Genomic DNA, 16,858 nt, shown 5'->3' on the forward strand with positions numbered 1-16,858 from the left:
GTTTATAAAAATAGCCGTGCATGTGTGGACTAAAAAAAATGTGTGGACAGTTAACAAAAAAAAAAATATATATATATATTTCTTCTGTTGCACTCAGTGGTCAAATTCACTCCTTTAAGTGGATTGTTTTTGTAGACTAATGAAGGGAGGAGTAAATAAGGGTATCCGCTTGTTAAGTGGTGACGTGTTTGTGACGTATGTAATACTGTTTCCGGGTCCAAGCCGCCATTCATTTGAGTGGAGAAATCATTCGTTTATGTTCACGTTTTATTCCTATCACACATTAAAGTAAATTTTATATAAAATCATAGTGAACACAACAATCTCTGGGCTTGCTGCATAACAAATACCAAAAATGTAACAATGTATAAAAATATTAATCACTTTCTGGCCATCGGATATTAGGCATGGGCATATATACGACGTTCGTAATTTTTGAAAGCATTAAATCGCTTTGTAAACGTTAATAATTACCATTTCATCAGTCTCCCCATTCAGTTGAATAGAGCGCTTGGACCCGGAAGCCGCTTCGCGTGACGTCACACTTAACAAGCGGATAGTGGTGATGTCGAATACAGATTTGAATGTCTTTTGTAATGCAAATGTGGAGTTTTCTCAGTTTCGCCCTATAGTGTCCAATATGATTGAAACCGATAGTACATTGACTGTTTACATGGACTTCAGTAATCAAATTGTTTGACTTTGGCGCACACGTGTAGGTGCAAATGTGGCCCAGTTTTCTTGAGACATATGTGAGCCACTTTTGGCAAATATTTGGCACAGTAAGCTCTGGCTAATGCGGCTGTGAGCCTAAAGTGGCCTAGTTATCTTAATACATATGCGGACCACTTTTGGAGAATATTTGGAAAAGTAAGGGGTCATAAAAGGGTAATAAATTATAGGGGACAAACCATAGCTCTTTGACATGGCAGATATGGGTAGTAATAAATAAAGTACACTGTTAAACTTTTCATTGTAAAAAGAACAGAATAATTTCTTTGTAATATTTACAGAATAATACTGGCAGTTGGGTTGTCAGCCACATACAGTACTGTGTTTTTACAGTCCACTCCTGTAGATTACATTCACATTACTGTTAAAATATATATTTACACTGTGTTTTTACAACTCAAACCTTTAACCCTTTAAACCCCACAGCAAAACTCTGTATTAAATGAACACTTCCAAGTGTCCACACTACTGAGTGTTCAAAAAACCGCTCAAGATAATGGGTTAAAAATAGAGAAACATAGACTAAAGTCACCATCCTGGAAAAAATTGCTTCAGTTGGGCTCTTAGCCCTGAACCTCCTAATGTAATTTTTCTTTTGGGCTGCTGTAACTTTTATGAACTTTGCTTGAAAAGTTTATTCATTACAGCAAACAAGCCAAGTAAAAAACAAAACAATAAAATTAAGTAAGGCACAACCTGTGATGAAATAGTATAATTCACTGATGTTAACCAATGTTTAATCCATTATTAAAAGTAACGTAATCACATGCTTGCACATGCCACAGAATTATAGGGTTTATAAGCTAAAAAAAATATTTGGTTCAACTGCTCACAGAGATATCAATAATCAGCATATAAACCTCAACAACGGTGACAACTAACAAAATGAACAAAACTCACAAACATCACAAACAGGGGACTTAAAGTGACAAAATCAACAACGTCAACAAAAACGTAAGAATCAACAGCAAATAACTGGAGCTTCAATAAGCTATAGAATGTATTCATACTGCAATGCATGCTGGGATTTTTGTACTTTGGCACACCCAGCAAGTGTAAGGTGTAGGCCAGATCTGGGCCAGAATAAAAGCTAACCAGAATAGGGTCATTTCTGGTTCATTTGGTTGAATTCTGGCTGATATGTGGTATTGCTTTGGTGTATTTGTGGCCCAGATCTGACAAACAGGAGCGGACCACCCTAGAGCCATCATTATATTTATTATGTGGTCCAGATGTAAGTGTCTGGTGTGGGCTGGATCTGGGCCAGAATAAAAGCAAACTGTGGCCCAGAATTGGCTCCGTTCTATTTCATTTGGTTGAATTCAGGCTGATATGCAGTATTGCTTTGGCTTAATTGTGGCGCTGAACTGGCAAACAGGAGCGGACCACCCTAGAGCCATCATTCCATTAAGTGTATAGTGCAGATGTAAGTATCTATGGTGTGAGTTAGATCTGGGCCAGAATAAAGCAAACTGTGGCCCAGAATAGAGTGACTTGAATTTTGCTAGCTGGGCTACTACTTAAGTAGGTACTGCATTGGAATTTAAATTTACTACACGACCGTTGGTAAAATATACTCTATTTAGCATAAATGAGAGTATGAATGGAATTCAGAAGTTACTAGATCTGCCGTTTGTCATTATCCCCCCCCCCCGGTGCCTCATTTAACTGCCATTCATAAATTCACTTTTGTGGCATCATGGGATAGCGTAGCGTCCGCCGTATGTATACTTCAGAATCTCAGCAGAAGTAGTATGTGATCCGGAAACTTTTCGCAAACTGTTTGTTTTTTGTGCTCGCTTTGTTTTTAATGTACTATATAGTATGGAAGTATGCAATTTCAGACACAGCCATAGTTTTAGGTTAGAATCAGTTTATCAGTTAGAATCAGGATTAAAGTAAAGCCATCTGTTGTGTTTTTAGATGATTGACTACACTTACGTAATAGAAATGTCTTTAAGCTGCCGTTTTTCATGAGCTCCGTGACTATACACATTGGTTGACTTGTGGTACACACAGCGTAGAGCTTCAGCAAGCGCTCGTGATGCAGGTCCTTCATGATTTCAATCTCTGTTTGGATGTCTGAATAATTGACACCTGCAAGTAAAATGGTATAGATATCAGTATAACTGCATCATAAAATAGTCCAAGATACAAATTTGAGTCAGTGGTTCATAATTGGTAAATGTCAAACTCAAAATGAGACACTTTTTTTATTGGATTAGCAGGCAAAAATGATAATACTGTACATAAAAATATTAAGATTTGCGGCTATTTTTTTATCATAAATCATCTTTCCCCCCATACATATAAACAAAATATACATTTTGATAAAAATTAATCAGGGAAATCAATGGGACTGAGTTGAAGTAAACCCATGTGAGATCCTCTGATTGAAGCTCTTGTGTTTATAGTTTGTGTGTAATGTACAGTAAGTGGATCACCCTTGAACTCTTTGATGGCTACTTCTGTTGTGTTGTTCCAAAGCCCCTGCCACACGTCTGCAAACTCCCCGCTGCCGAGTTTCTGTTGTTTGGTGAGTGAACTTCTGTCTATTTCACATTTGCTGTCAAATGACAGAGTCTGAGGAACCGGCTGATCCAGCTACAACAGAAATGGGCAGATTGTCAGAGTCAAAATTAAATGCAGTAACTTCATTAATCTGTTGGTTCAGTCCAGGGATGACAGAGTAATAATAGGCGATCAGTTCATCGTCAATTAAGCATGAATTTAGAGACAATTCATTCAACTCATTTTGAGTTTACAAGTTTTTTAAGACAATTTGGAAATGCACATGAGCCCTTTTATTATTTTTAGCACATCTCTTTGTCTAATAAAAATATATTATGTCAGAAATCCAAACTAAATTGCAATCATTGAAAAATAGCTCAGTTTTTGAGTGTGTTAATCATGTTAATCAAGGTTTAAGAAATCTAGCAAATCCTGTTGTGCAGCACAATATTGCCCAAATGATTAATTGAATGGTTCCTATATTTTGTAGAATAGATTTATCATCATTTTCAAATGGTAGTTTCTCCATAAGGCTAAGTGCCAACCTTTTATAGATGGAGATTCATCAGATGCTCACAGCAAAAGAGTATTTTCCATGCTAAAAAAAAAAGGAATGACATAAGAGCCTCAAATCCCCGTCCATTGACTTGTCCTCTGTAGTGGACATTGCGTTTTCATGAATTTTCTATGAATTTTTTGAGCTACTCTGTCAAGTCCTGTTGTACACCCACCTGGTCTTTCTAGTGATATGCTATTTGATTGGCTGGCATGCTAGGAACCACTTCTTACACTTCATCCAAAATGGCCGGCATACAAACAAGCACATTTTATGGGAAGAAGAGAGATATGTAAAAAGTAGCTTTTTAAATGTTTTTTACTATTATTATTACATGTATATTTGTTTATGAAAGTGTCAGCAACAATACATTTAGCTTTCAAAGCGGTTAACTTGTTTGTGTTTTAAAATATCCTTTTTTAAAATGTCCACTATATTGGACACCAGGACCATCTTAATGTAATTAATGACTGCATGTTTTAGGGGGCAGAACTGAAGCAGAGATGTTTCTTTATAAGATAGTTGAGGGAGACTCTGATTTAGGGTGCTTTCACATTTGTAGTTCGCTTCATTTGGTCCGGACCAAGCGCAATAAATGATGCATTGTTGCATTTTCTGCCGTCTTTGGGTCGTTTTTACATCACTGCTGGCTTTGGTCGGAACCAGTTGAAACGAACCAAAATGCAGTCATCTGACAAAATCCACATCACTCATTGGCCAGAAGTTGTTGAACATAGTTCCTAAACTGCTTATTGATTGGTCAGAATTCACGTGCGGGAAAATGCCAGTGAACTCCCGCAGGTAAACAAAACCGGCAGACACAAAATGTCGCTTTTACTCTGGGGACGACTGCACTGACTGATTGAATGCCTGCTTAAGACAAACTGTACATTTCGAGAATGAAGCGCGGCTGGAAAACAGTGTTTAATGCATCGCTCGTCACTTCAGGAGGATGCGTGAATTAATTTAGCTAAACTGCAACATGGTCATCTTGCGGAAATATTACCAACGATCCATCAGGTAATGTTTTCCCCTCTCTCTCTCTCTCTGTTGGTAAAGCGCTGTCAACACATATTTTTCCTCCATATCCCATAATGCACAGCGCATCAGCCTACGGCAGCTGAATTAGTCCAGGCGCAGTACTTTTTACGGTTGGACCTGTTTTAGTACGGATCATATTCTCACCACAAACGAACCGCTCCAGGGTTCGTTTGAAAGCGTACCGAGACCACCTCTTCAAGCAGGTCTCGGTACGCTTATTTGGTCCGCTTTTGGTGCGCACTCGAGTTCAATTGCTGCATTCTCACCTGCCCAAACGAACCGCACCAAAAGGGGAAACAAACTCTAGTGCAATTCAATCGAACTAAATAAGGCAGGTGTGAAAGCACCCTTAGAGTCTGACAATCAGACAATTTGAGAATGACTATCAGTTTTAAACCGCTTTTATGTTAAATTTGTTTTGCATTAACATCACTTTTTTTTTCTTTTTTTGAGTTCGGCTCTCTTTCAGACCAAACTGTTTCAGGACTTTCAATACAAAAGGAAAAAAATGGCTTAATAACCCCTTTACAGCCATATCCTGTACAGTTTTGTTGTCTGAGTTTGGCTGTCATTTCGAACTAAAACGGTCCTGTGGTTCACTACAGTGGACATGCTGTAAATTTAATAATAAAAACAAAATGTAAAAACTCTAAATTGTAGATTCGTTTTTTTTTTAACCCAAAATATGTAGGAAATTACAGAAAAAAAAAAAAGAAAAAAATTATTTGGGTCTCAGGAGTATATTTGCTGCACACTCAAAACAAAAAAGATTTTTGCTGCTTGTTCAAACTACTTATTTAAAATAAGCTAAAACAACACAATTCTGGATTGTATTTGTTAGTTAAGTTAACTTGATTTGTGTTGGGACAGCATGAATGAATTATGTGGAACCCTGCTTTTTTGTACAGTGCAGAAGTTATCTTGCTCTGTAGTTAATGATTAATTGATTATTAATGTAATTGACAATCGATCATGCACAGAATGAAAATGATTCATTGGATTTACTACATTTTCTTAAGGTAAGTGGTTGCAAAAAATCTCCATGAGCTGAATTTAAACAAATAATTGTAATGTTCTACTTAATGTGTTTGTTTAAATACAGCCCAAATAAACTGTTTGCAACCACTTACCTTAAAAAAATGTAGTAAATCCAATTAATCATTTTTTCAGGGTGATCATTTGAGCTATAATTAACACCAAGTGAACAACCCCTGTTAAAACTGACTGACCTTCACACAGGCTTCATGAAGTTTGGCACAGAGTCCTCCTTCATGTTTGGAGTAAAACTCGATGAGCTTGCGGAGGCTCTGGAAGGTTGTGTGATGAACGAGGAAAAACTGCTGGTCGTTTTCTCCCTGCTTGATCCGGTAATGTCGTGCATGAGGGCCATTTTTCACTTTCAGAAAAAAAACATTAGTTAGTTTTACAAAAATACACTACTCTGAAAGTTCAGAGATAGTTTGTTCATTTCTCTATTCGAGTGCATAACAATCCTTTAGATGTGTGTAAATCACATGTACTTTACCTGATAAATAATAATGATTATTTTCATCACATTTCCAGACGAGAAACGCTCCCTCTTTGTTCTCTGGTCTCAGCAGGCATCTTTTGGCCTCTACACGCGTTTTAACATTCTCAAAATACCATCTGAAAATCAAACCATATAAGTTGTTAAGTTTATTTGTTTGTGTGCAGTGTAAAAGAAGTGTCATTCTCATATCGTATTAAATACAATAAAAAAAAAAAAAAAAAAATATATATATATATATATATATATATATATATATATTAGGGGTGTAACGATTTATTGTTGTACGATTTATTGCGATGCAAAAATGTCACAATATGCATCGTGGCGTTATGATGATTTGATTACGATATGACGTCCGTTTTCTCTTATTAGTTGAGCTGTTTGCACGTGAGCTACGTTCCACCTGCTGTCGCACGTGAGTTCAGATTGCAGCAGCAGTAATGTTAGCAGACCAAGATGAGTGGAGCTGCAATAGTGGATGACCCATCCTCTCAAAATCAGACGTCTGGCAACATTTCGGTTGTACAGTCATTGCTTTAGACTCGTCCGCTTTTTGACACGCATACTGGGTCAAACATCCTAAGTTTTAAAGTCTTCTCAGTGATTTACATACTCTGTACAGCGACAGGGATACCTCCTAATGCTGTTGAAAGAGTCACATACTGTATTTATAAGGTACAATTCACCCTAAAATATCATTCTGTCTTCATATAATGTTCCCGCCGCAAAATCACACATGACGTGAGCTGACCGTGAACTGTTACTACAGAGGGCGGATGATAGACGCGTGCGTATGGCAAGCCGTTTTAGCATTTAAACCTTTGTTCTGACTATCCATAAATATATTTAGAGATATCTCTTATCTCTTATTAATTATAATTCGACTAGTCAGAATGACAATTAGAGATATCTGCAATTACAATTGTACTAGTACGAAATCAGATTGGAGATATCTGCAAATATATTATGACTAGTCATATTCCTCCATTGACTTCCATTGAAAAATATTTGCAGATATCTCTAAATGAGTTTTGACTAGTCACAATTGTAATTAGAGATATCTCTAAATTAATTTAATTAAATATGAATTAAATACATGGAAATGTGGATTTTTTTTTGCACAAACAATAAACGCAAGTGACCAAGCAAAGCCTTAAGCTCTTACTGTTAAATTCAATTGAATAGAAAGCTTATTTTTTTGCACCTTTACTTAAATTGTTCCTTAATTTTGTCTCTGTCATTTCAACAATATTTTTAAGAAGTTTTTAAATTGTTTTATTTTCTTAAAGAATGTATTGTATTTTCTTAAAGAAGGTTCAGTTTAACAAGTTGAAACAAAAAAAATACATAAAAAATAGTTTACTTGGTAAAATTTGCATTTCAGTTTAATTTAAAATTTTTATTCCAAATATCGTGATACATATCGAATCGTGAATATTATATCGTGATACACATCGTATCGTGAGCTGAGTGTATCGTTACACCCCTAATATATATATATATATATATATATATATATATATATATATATATATATATATATATATATATATATATATATATATATATATATATATATATACATACATACATACATACATACATACATACACATTTACTTAGGGTACCGTAATACAGTGTTTCCTCTAGGATTTTTTCCAGCTGTGGCGGCAGGCCTTTTTTTAAAAACAAAGATCTACCAAGTACCTGTGGCGTAATTTCATTTCTCATTGACAAATGTCATGATTACAAGTCGAGATCGCATTTATGTAATAGCCTACAGCATGCTGATCTCTTTGCTTGTGCGCTGATTTCCTCTGCTCGTGCACAAAACTTCTTGCACGCCCCCTCAAATATAAGCCGCTTCAAGAGCGCGCAGATCTTCTTCTTTTGGTGAGCATGTTGCATGACAGAAAGTTTCAGACAACATAATTTTTACTCTAGGAGATGTCTAAAGTAAAGCTGTACAGGTCATTTACATATCATATGAGAAGCACTTCTCACAAAACGGATGCCTTACATAAATAATTCATGTATAAATATTTATTACGAACTTTTCTATAAACATGATTTGATTATAACTGCAGATCAATGACAGTGTGAAAGTACTGTATTATCTGCAATTATATAACATAAATAAATAAATGCAACATATATGAACACATACAGCACCTTACAGTCTCCGATATGTTAGCAATTACAGAAAAACTACACACAGCATACATTTAGGTCTTGTTTGGGTTCAAAAACAACAGGAAATATAGCCCACAGTCAGAGCAAACCTCTCATATAGGTCTTTAATCTTCAGCAGCACATGTAGCCTCTTGTTAGAAAGTCCATAATAGTCCATAAGCTGATGATAATAGTTAAACATGGCAGTTTGTTCATCTTTTAGGTTGAAGAAAAGTCGCTTCTTACATGATCGGATATCAAAATGCTTCAATGATCACGAGCATGTTATTAATATGAGCACAAAAAGTTTGTTATTTCAAATATAGATGCGCTGCAAGCTCTCTGGAGAATGTGAAACCACTCACGCTTTAGACGGGCTCGTAAAACAACAACAGGACACAGCAGATTTTGTTCTTCTTTAGTTTGTGGCTGTACATCAAGGTGGCAACAAGGTTTGGTTGAGCTCGGGTCGACCATGGCTTACGTATTACGATGTAATGTCTTGGCTGTGTTTTTTTAAATTGTTTTCAATCTCCTGCTTCTGCGTGTGATGTTTCTCTGTAAACCAATAGCGTTCAGCTGCATGTCTTGCTTTGCCAAATGGTAACCTTTGGGCCAGTTGGTACCTTTTGCAAAGGGGGACCAAAAAGTGGTAAGGGACGGTTGCTTTAAGGTAAACTTTGACAGTGGAAACGGCCATAAAAGCGCACCGTACCGTGCCACTCAGTGGAAACGGGCCATTAGTGGAAAACGGCGTATTTAATTCATTCAGTCAGGAAGGATCTCAAAGCATGCATCCGTGACCGAAATATGACCTCCGGTGGACTTTAGCAGACTCCGAAATGATACGCAAATTCAAAGCTCCACATGAGGTTGTTAAATAGGATATACTCTAAATATTACAAATGTAAACATTAGGTGAGCAGATTACATAGCAACTCTGTGTCCTAACACCACGCAATGTGAGGAGATTTGCAGTGATAAGCAATTTGGCGGTTTGCACCAAACATGATAACACAATACAAATTTAATAACAGCCATTCAGAAGCACAGAATAGTGCACTCGCTGCATTCCAACAAAATGGAAAGCTTTATAAACTAATTAGTACATAACCTCTTTAGGATTATTAAATGCATGCTGATTCACTAATATGTGTTGGCAGACTTTATGCAAATGTCAAGCAAAAAATGCCTGCCGGCAACCAATCGCTGTGAAATTAGGCAAGGCAAAATGTTGACATTTTTCTGAGAGTTTGCAGAACTGGATTACTGAGCTGAAATCACTTACATGTAGGATACTATGATAATGCATTACTTCATACTTTCAGTCTACACAACCATGTATGCCTGTGTGTTTGTGCATTGATCATTCTTTGCACGTGTGATCAATGTGTAAACACACAGTCTTCCACCTGATTAAACCAGGCATGCTCAGCTATAAATTAGACATGCCTCAGAGCAGTGTACCATTGCATGAAGCATTGAGCACAGATTTGACACTGCAGTGGAAACGGACTGTGAAACAAAAAACTAATTCACAAGCTTTAATTGAGTTGTTGTTGGTTAACATTAGAATTGCCACAAGGTTTACTAGATGGCACTTCATCCTGCATCTCAGCCATTCATCGAGACTACACCTCCCACAGTGCATTACACCAATCCCCCCATTACAGCTGTTGCACATTTCCTGAACTATTGCCTATGTTACACCTGTTCACAATCATCCAGACTATATAAGCCTCACTCACTCGCTGCGAAGTCTTGTTTAGTTGTTACTCACATTTCCGAGTGTGTTCCTTGTAGTGATTGCAGAAACTAGTGATGGCGAGAGGAAGCATTATAAAGCATTGGAGCATTTCAACCAAGTGGTTCACAAAAGGGTTCATTTCTCGAGGCTTCATTTGTACACAATATCACCTGGTGGCCAAAGAGTGTAAATCAAGCAGATTCATTACAGATGACACTGTGATTTTTTTATTTATTTATTTATTTATTTATTTATTTTTGTGCCAGATAAGATTTAAATAGCAACTTCCTCATACTGTAGACCAGTGGTTCTCAAACTTTGGTACGTGTACCACTAGTGGTACGCAGGCTTCCTTCTAGTGGTACACGGAGGAATGAAATATGTCTTGTACATGCTTCTCACATTTCAAAGTTTACCAAAAATGATGTATATAATATGCCATATATGACATATAGCCTATATTTCTGAGGTAATCTGCCATGATTTTTTAACTGTGCAGAGTTGTAGCTGCTTTACCGAGTCTACTACGCTACTGTATTTCAATACTACTAATTTTGGTGGTACTTGGAGAGACAAATTTTTTCTAAGGTGGTACTTGATGAAAAAAGTTTGAGAACCCCTGCTGTAGACTAATCTGTTTATATGCAATCATAAGGTTAGTTTTCTGGTGGTACAGTATGTGATTACTGTATAACACACAGGTGTCAAACTCAGTTCCAAAAGGGCCGCAGCTCTGCACAGTTTAGTTCCAACCCTAATTAAACACACCTGATCAAACTAATTGAGCCCTTCAGGCTTGTTTGAAACCTACAGGTAAGTGTGTTGGAGCAGGGTTGGAACTAAACTGTGCAGGGCTTCGGCCCTCCAGGAATTGAGTTTGACACCCCTGGTATAACATAACAATATAAAAATGTGGCAGTGACACATTGTGTAATAAATGTATTAGCTAGAAATGAATATGGGAAATTTCGGTAAATAAAGTAGGGATGCTATAAATGATTGATTAACCGTTAACTGAAAGGGTGCGTTTTTAACCGATTAATGGTATCAGTTAAACGCTTAAAAATATTATTTTATATATTTTTAGAGTTTGGCTGCATAAGAGGCCGAATGCACTTTTTTAATTAAGAGGGGCATCTTTTGAATGGTTTACCAATGGCCGCAAGTGTTTTGCGCGCGGCTCATCCCAGAGCAGCAGTGTTTGTGTTGAGACAACTACAGAGAACTTTTAAAGGGAGAGACTAGTGCTCGCTGTTTTAAGATCTCTAGAGATATGTATAACTTTACAAATCTTGAATATCACAATATTATTAAATATTACAATTGTAACATCATAGATAGCAACACTCTTGCACAATCAATATGCAGGTGATTCAGTCGTTTCCTAGTGACATAATAAAGAGCTCCACACTTCTTTTTTCCTTGTCAACCAAAAAGGCAGTGTGTGCGCCTCATGTTTTTGGAACAGAAAAAACGTGTTTTTGCGCAACTGCAACACACATTTGTTAACTCGCGGGATGATAACGGATGACCACACGTGCCTAATAGGGTTGGGCAATGTCGACTAATTTGGCAATTTACGATGTCTTATATGAAACATCGTGATGGACGAAAGCATCGTCGTCATGGGCGGCGGTGAATTAATTATTCATGAAGTATTAATTACTTCATAATGAATGAATTATTTGTAGCCTACCGTTTTAACTACCTGACCCGCATGGTCTTTGTTTTACTCATAACTAAATCATAAATAAATTAAGATAAGTTACACACAAATTACCACCTGTCAATAACTTTTTCCGCGGGACTCATGAATACGCAGAGTGATCTGTGTCATTATAATGGCGTCGACAAACTTGGTTGGTAAAAAAGGTGCACAACCAACAGGAACCAGCCAACTGTCTTTGAGGCAGACTTTGACTAAGACTTATTAGTGTAAACGGGGCCTGAGTGTGTACTTTTCGCAAGCTGATTTGCAACGGGGGTGGGGCAGAGGATCGCGATTCCGGCTCAGCATCGTGGTGTCTGTCCGCCATCGCCGATCGACGATGGCCTCGTCTGTCGGCCCAACCCTAGTGCCTACAGACATACTTGCCAAAGAAGCAAAATGGAGGAGGAATATTGCTGTTTGATACAGACGAGTTGATGCCAAACCAGCGCTGATGCTGATCGCCTCCTGGATCAGCATCATAAACACAACAAATAGGCTTTAGATTTCATTTTACAGCTTAAAAAGCATGTATGCAAATTAATGCAATATGATATTTAAAAAACATAACTGTTTACAAAAAGTCAACATTTGCGCACGTTGTCATTGTCTTTTCATCACCTGCAGCGTACACACTTGAACCGCAAGTGAGAGAGGAAACCATATATCAAGACGTAATCTTTAAAATAATGATTTCTATTAAAAATTAAAAAAGGGCATTAAATAAATGCATTTTTTCCGTGAAGCGAGCGATTTGAGGTAGTCTGCTATTTTTATTTGACGGAAGAAAAAAAAAACATGATTGAAAATTTAAAAAAAAAACTATGCCAGTTCTTAAAATTGATTCAGTCAGTGTTTTCGGTTTGTAATGTAAATTAATCATTTAATTGAAATTTTTTTAGATCAGGCCTATTTATTTTATTAAGTTTATTCTGTTTTTCTATGCTTTTGGAAACACTGCAGGTGTGAGAAGATGCTCGTATGTTCTGTTATTAATATGCTCGCATGTTGAAATAAATTAGTGTTTTTAAAATGTGATATTTAATGTGTCAGACACAAAATAGACTTGTCAATTTCTTATTAAATTTAATAATAATTTAACATTAATCTGACCAGTTAACCGTTAATACTCGATTAACAAGCGTCAGTTGTCGGTTTGCAAAATTCATTGAAATGAGCATCCCTAAAACTAAGTATGTCGGGGAGAAGTGGTGGCTATTTGAACCTGTTCTTGAACTATTCGGGTAAAAATGAGGCTTGGAATGTAACCACTTACCATGTTTGCTGAAATTACATGAACTTGCAAATTTGATATGTGCTCTGGACCACTGATTTGAAACAAATATTCGTAAAGGTTTTGAAGCTTCAATGCTTTGAATGTAGCATCACTAGTTCTTGTTTCCTCATCCTGCCTGCGAGGTATGTTTGTGTATTAGTTTTGGACTGTTTTTTGGATGTACGGTGCTGCCTTTGTGCCCTAGCCTGTTAGATTACACTTTGAGGATTACCCCTGTATACTGCTTTCTGCTCCTAGATTGACCCATTCCTGCTTTGACTTCTCTTTAATGAGCTGGATGTGAATCCGGTCTTCACATTCTGTTACACAACACTTATACCTCTGACAACCATTGCAGTCCTATAATATGGAAGCCAATGTTCACAGGTTTTCAGCGTTCTTCACGATGTGTTAATTTGTGTTCCACTGTATTGTATATTAATCAATTATTTTTTAATTTTTCCATTTGAAGATTTGGTAAAGTTAACTTTATTGGGTACACCAGTCCAACTGCTCAATAACACAAATTTCTTATCAGCCAATCCCATGGCAGCAACTCGATTCATTTAGGTATGCAGACGTGGTCAAGACGATCTGCTGCAGTTTAAACCGAGCATCAGAATGGGGAAGAAAAGTGATTTAAATGACTTTGAACGTGGCATGGTTGTTGGTGCTAGACGGGCTGGTCTGAGTATTTCAGAAACTGCTGATCTACCGGGATTTTTACACACAACCATCTCTAGGTTTACAGAGAATGTTCTGAAAAAGAGGAAATATCCAGTGAGCGGCAGTTCTGTGGGTGTAAATGCCTTGTTGATGCCAGAGGTCAGAGGATAATGGCCAGACTGGTCAATAGAAAAGCAACAGTAACTCAAATAAGCACTCGTTACGAACTGAGGTCTGCAGAAGAGCATCTCTGAACACACAACATGTCTAACCTTAAAGGTGCAGTAGGGGATCTTCCACAATGCTAACAGCTTAGCATAAATCTCTGAGTCACAGTCCCTTCCATGCCGTCTAGAGCCACACCTCCTTAAACACGAGCACAGCAAAAGAACCCTCTCTCATGTGTTAAAAGCGACTAGTACTTGTCCGGCAGCGTGCAAGCCAAATTGACATGCTTTTTCAGAGTAAATATTTAGTTGCATGGTAAACAATATAGGGAGAGACTAGGTGGAATAGCGGTATTTACTTGTGTTTTGTTGTTAAACTAATTCAAATCTACATTATCGATGCTGTAAAAGGTCCTTATGAAACTGAAAATAGTCTTATCAACCTTTCATCAGAAGATTTTAGTGGCTGAACAACACTTCTGTGAAGATTTAACCCATTTGTAACAACATCATCTAACGTTACATCAGCTCTGTGTGAAGCTAAAACAAGTTTTAAAACAGAGCATTACCTGTCTAAGAGAAATCCTTCAGACATTGTGTCATCCCTTCTCCAGCATGCAAAGGTAACTCCAATATTGATTCAGGTTTTTAAAAAGTTTTGATTTAGCAGGTTTTTACCGATCGCATGCGCGTGCTCTCTCTTGTGAACGCGCGGCGTTCGGCAGAGCTGCGTTCACACGGCTGCGCAGTTGTTCGAATCCGCATTTACTGACAGACAGAGTGAGCTACTTATCTGAATTATGAGAGATGTCGGCCCGATTCTGTTTAATTGGATGAACATTTTTTAGTTTCATGCCTTACCCAAAATATAAAAATACATATAAACACATTTAGATCATTTACTTTAATCAATACTATTAGACTGTGAAGAGACTTTCAATCAGCACAACAAACAATGCTTCTGTAGACAATCACCTACTGCACCTTTAAATTAACTTTGCTAAATTTAATTATTTATTTAATCACTCCCAGGAAAAAGCCATTAGGCTTACCTTCCCCTTTATTTAATTATCTTTAAATATTTGTTTTGTATGATTTATTGTTGTTAACATTATTAGTATTATTACTTAATTGTTTTTAAAATAAAATATGCAGTACAGCAATATTTATGCAGTCTTTTGCTTTTAGTACTATATGGTATCAAAAATGCAAAAATAAATATTTTACTTATGTATAATAATATATTTATAAAATTGCTCAATTAATTGATTTATTTAATGACTACTAGGAAAAATCCATTAGGGTCACCACCTCCTCTATAAATATATTTTAATATTTGCCTTTTTTATGATTTGTTGTTATTGGTACAGTATTATTATTACAACTATTATTTATTTGTAAAATAAAAACAAACAAACAAAAAAAATATGCACTACAACAAAATTTATGCAGTCTTTGTTTTTAATTTTATGAGATGGTAAACAAAAAAATAAAACAATCCTTTTATAATATGTTTAGTAATAAGTATTTTGGAGAAAATGTGTTCAATTATTATGAAAGAGTGTGTTCTTTTCCTTTTAATTAAATAAAAACTTGATCACTTCTAGTATTTTAACTTTCTAATATTTCTTTTAATTATAATAGCCAAAATCACAGCTTTTCTGTCAGCGACATCCAAAACCCAATCTCTACAATCAATTCTTTAGAAAAAACAAACACTCATCGCACTGCAGAAACTTCAGCAGAACTTGTGAAACTGGAAACACCGCATTCCAATTTCATTAATGGCCAGGTTTCAAAAAAACAAGCATGAGTTCACGCTGTACGATACATTAGTCAGTCTCACAAATTATGAACAAAATCTCCAGCAGGACTTACGGCTCGGCCTCTACGCTGTCCAGCGGCTTGACGAAATCTTTAGGAACGTAACCATGTTCCTCAATGAAGCTTTTCGATTTGTCAGTTTTCGCAGTTCGCCTCCTAACATACAGCCAGTACTCAGTTTCTCCCGTCACTTCCAGAATATCTCCTTTCCTGAGATTCAGGTCCCATATCGTGCGTGAAGGATAGCTGTAGATTGAAGTGTAGACTCTGTCGCGGTTGACTGACGCTTGCTGGTCTTTTGTTAGACAGCACGGACAGCATGGACAGCAGCATTTAGGTTTGCATTCACAATTCCCCATGTTCACCAGTCATATCTGCTTGCGTTGTGTTCACTCTTGCAGACTGATGGCGGAGTGGCATGACTTGTTCACTACACACTGCAGACAGACTGGTTCTCTAGTTACTGTCAGGAGGTTAAGGAAGTTTTTGGTGAAAAAAAAAGATCAGAATTTCCCTGATGTCATTGGGTTGAGTTTATTCAGCTAAAAACAAAAGGCAGTGCATTGTATTTAATTTGTGGATAACAATTGTTTTGTTGGGTGTAATTTGTAGGCAAGCAACCTGAAATGGCCACCGTTATAAAAGGAGGGGAATATCATGGACAGTGCATGGTTTATGCATAACCATTGTTTTGTACGACCCAGGCTCATTATGGAAACGTAACCACGCGGACGTTTCTGCAGACCGCAAAATACATCCCGGGAGGTACGTATTCGCGGAGTTTTTGTTTTGGGTTGCAACCCAGGCTCATTGTGTAATCGTAGCCACGCAGACGATTCTGCAGACCGCGAAATACATCCCGGGTGGTTTGTATTCGAGCAGTTTTTGTTTTCGCGGATCCGCGAGAGGCCATTGTGCGCGTTTATT

General features: G+C 37.0%; 2 protein-coding genes across 2 annotated transcripts in view; one reads left to right on the top strand and one right to left on the bottom strand.

Moving 5' to 3' along the window:
• Positions 1 to 16,333, bottom strand: part of si:ch73-340m8.2 — a 32,675-nt gene extending 16,342 nt beyond the window's left edge. Inside the window, exons 1-5 of the mRNA XM_002665144.8 lie at positions 15,986 to 16,333; positions 6,366 to 6,487; positions 6,070 to 6,236; positions 3,177 to 3,336; positions 2,674 to 2,829 (exon numbers count right to left, since the gene is read on the bottom strand). Coding sequence (XP_002665190.3) covers positions 2,674 to 2,829; positions 3,177 to 3,336; positions 6,070 to 6,236; positions 6,366 to 6,487; positions 15,986 to 16,290 — 910 coding nt within the window. The 5' untranslated portion in view covers positions 16,291 to 16,333. The remainder of the gene's footprint in view (positions 1 to 2,673; positions 2,830 to 3,176; positions 3,337 to 6,069; positions 6,237 to 6,365; positions 6,488 to 15,985) is intronic.
• Positions 1 to 16,858, top strand: part of fndc4b (fibronectin type III domain containing 4b) — a 90,663-nt gene that overhangs the window by 6,524 nt on the left and 67,281 nt on the right. The gene's annotated exons all lie outside the window — the stretch shown is intronic.

The sequence above is a fragment of the Danio rerio genome, chromosome 17 (assembly GCF_049306965.1).
Source record: "Danio rerio strain Tuebingen ecotype United States chromosome 17, GRCz12tu, whole genome shotgun sequence".
Lineage (NCBI taxonomy): Eukaryota > Metazoa > Chordata > Actinopteri > Cypriniformes > Danionidae > Danio > Danio rerio.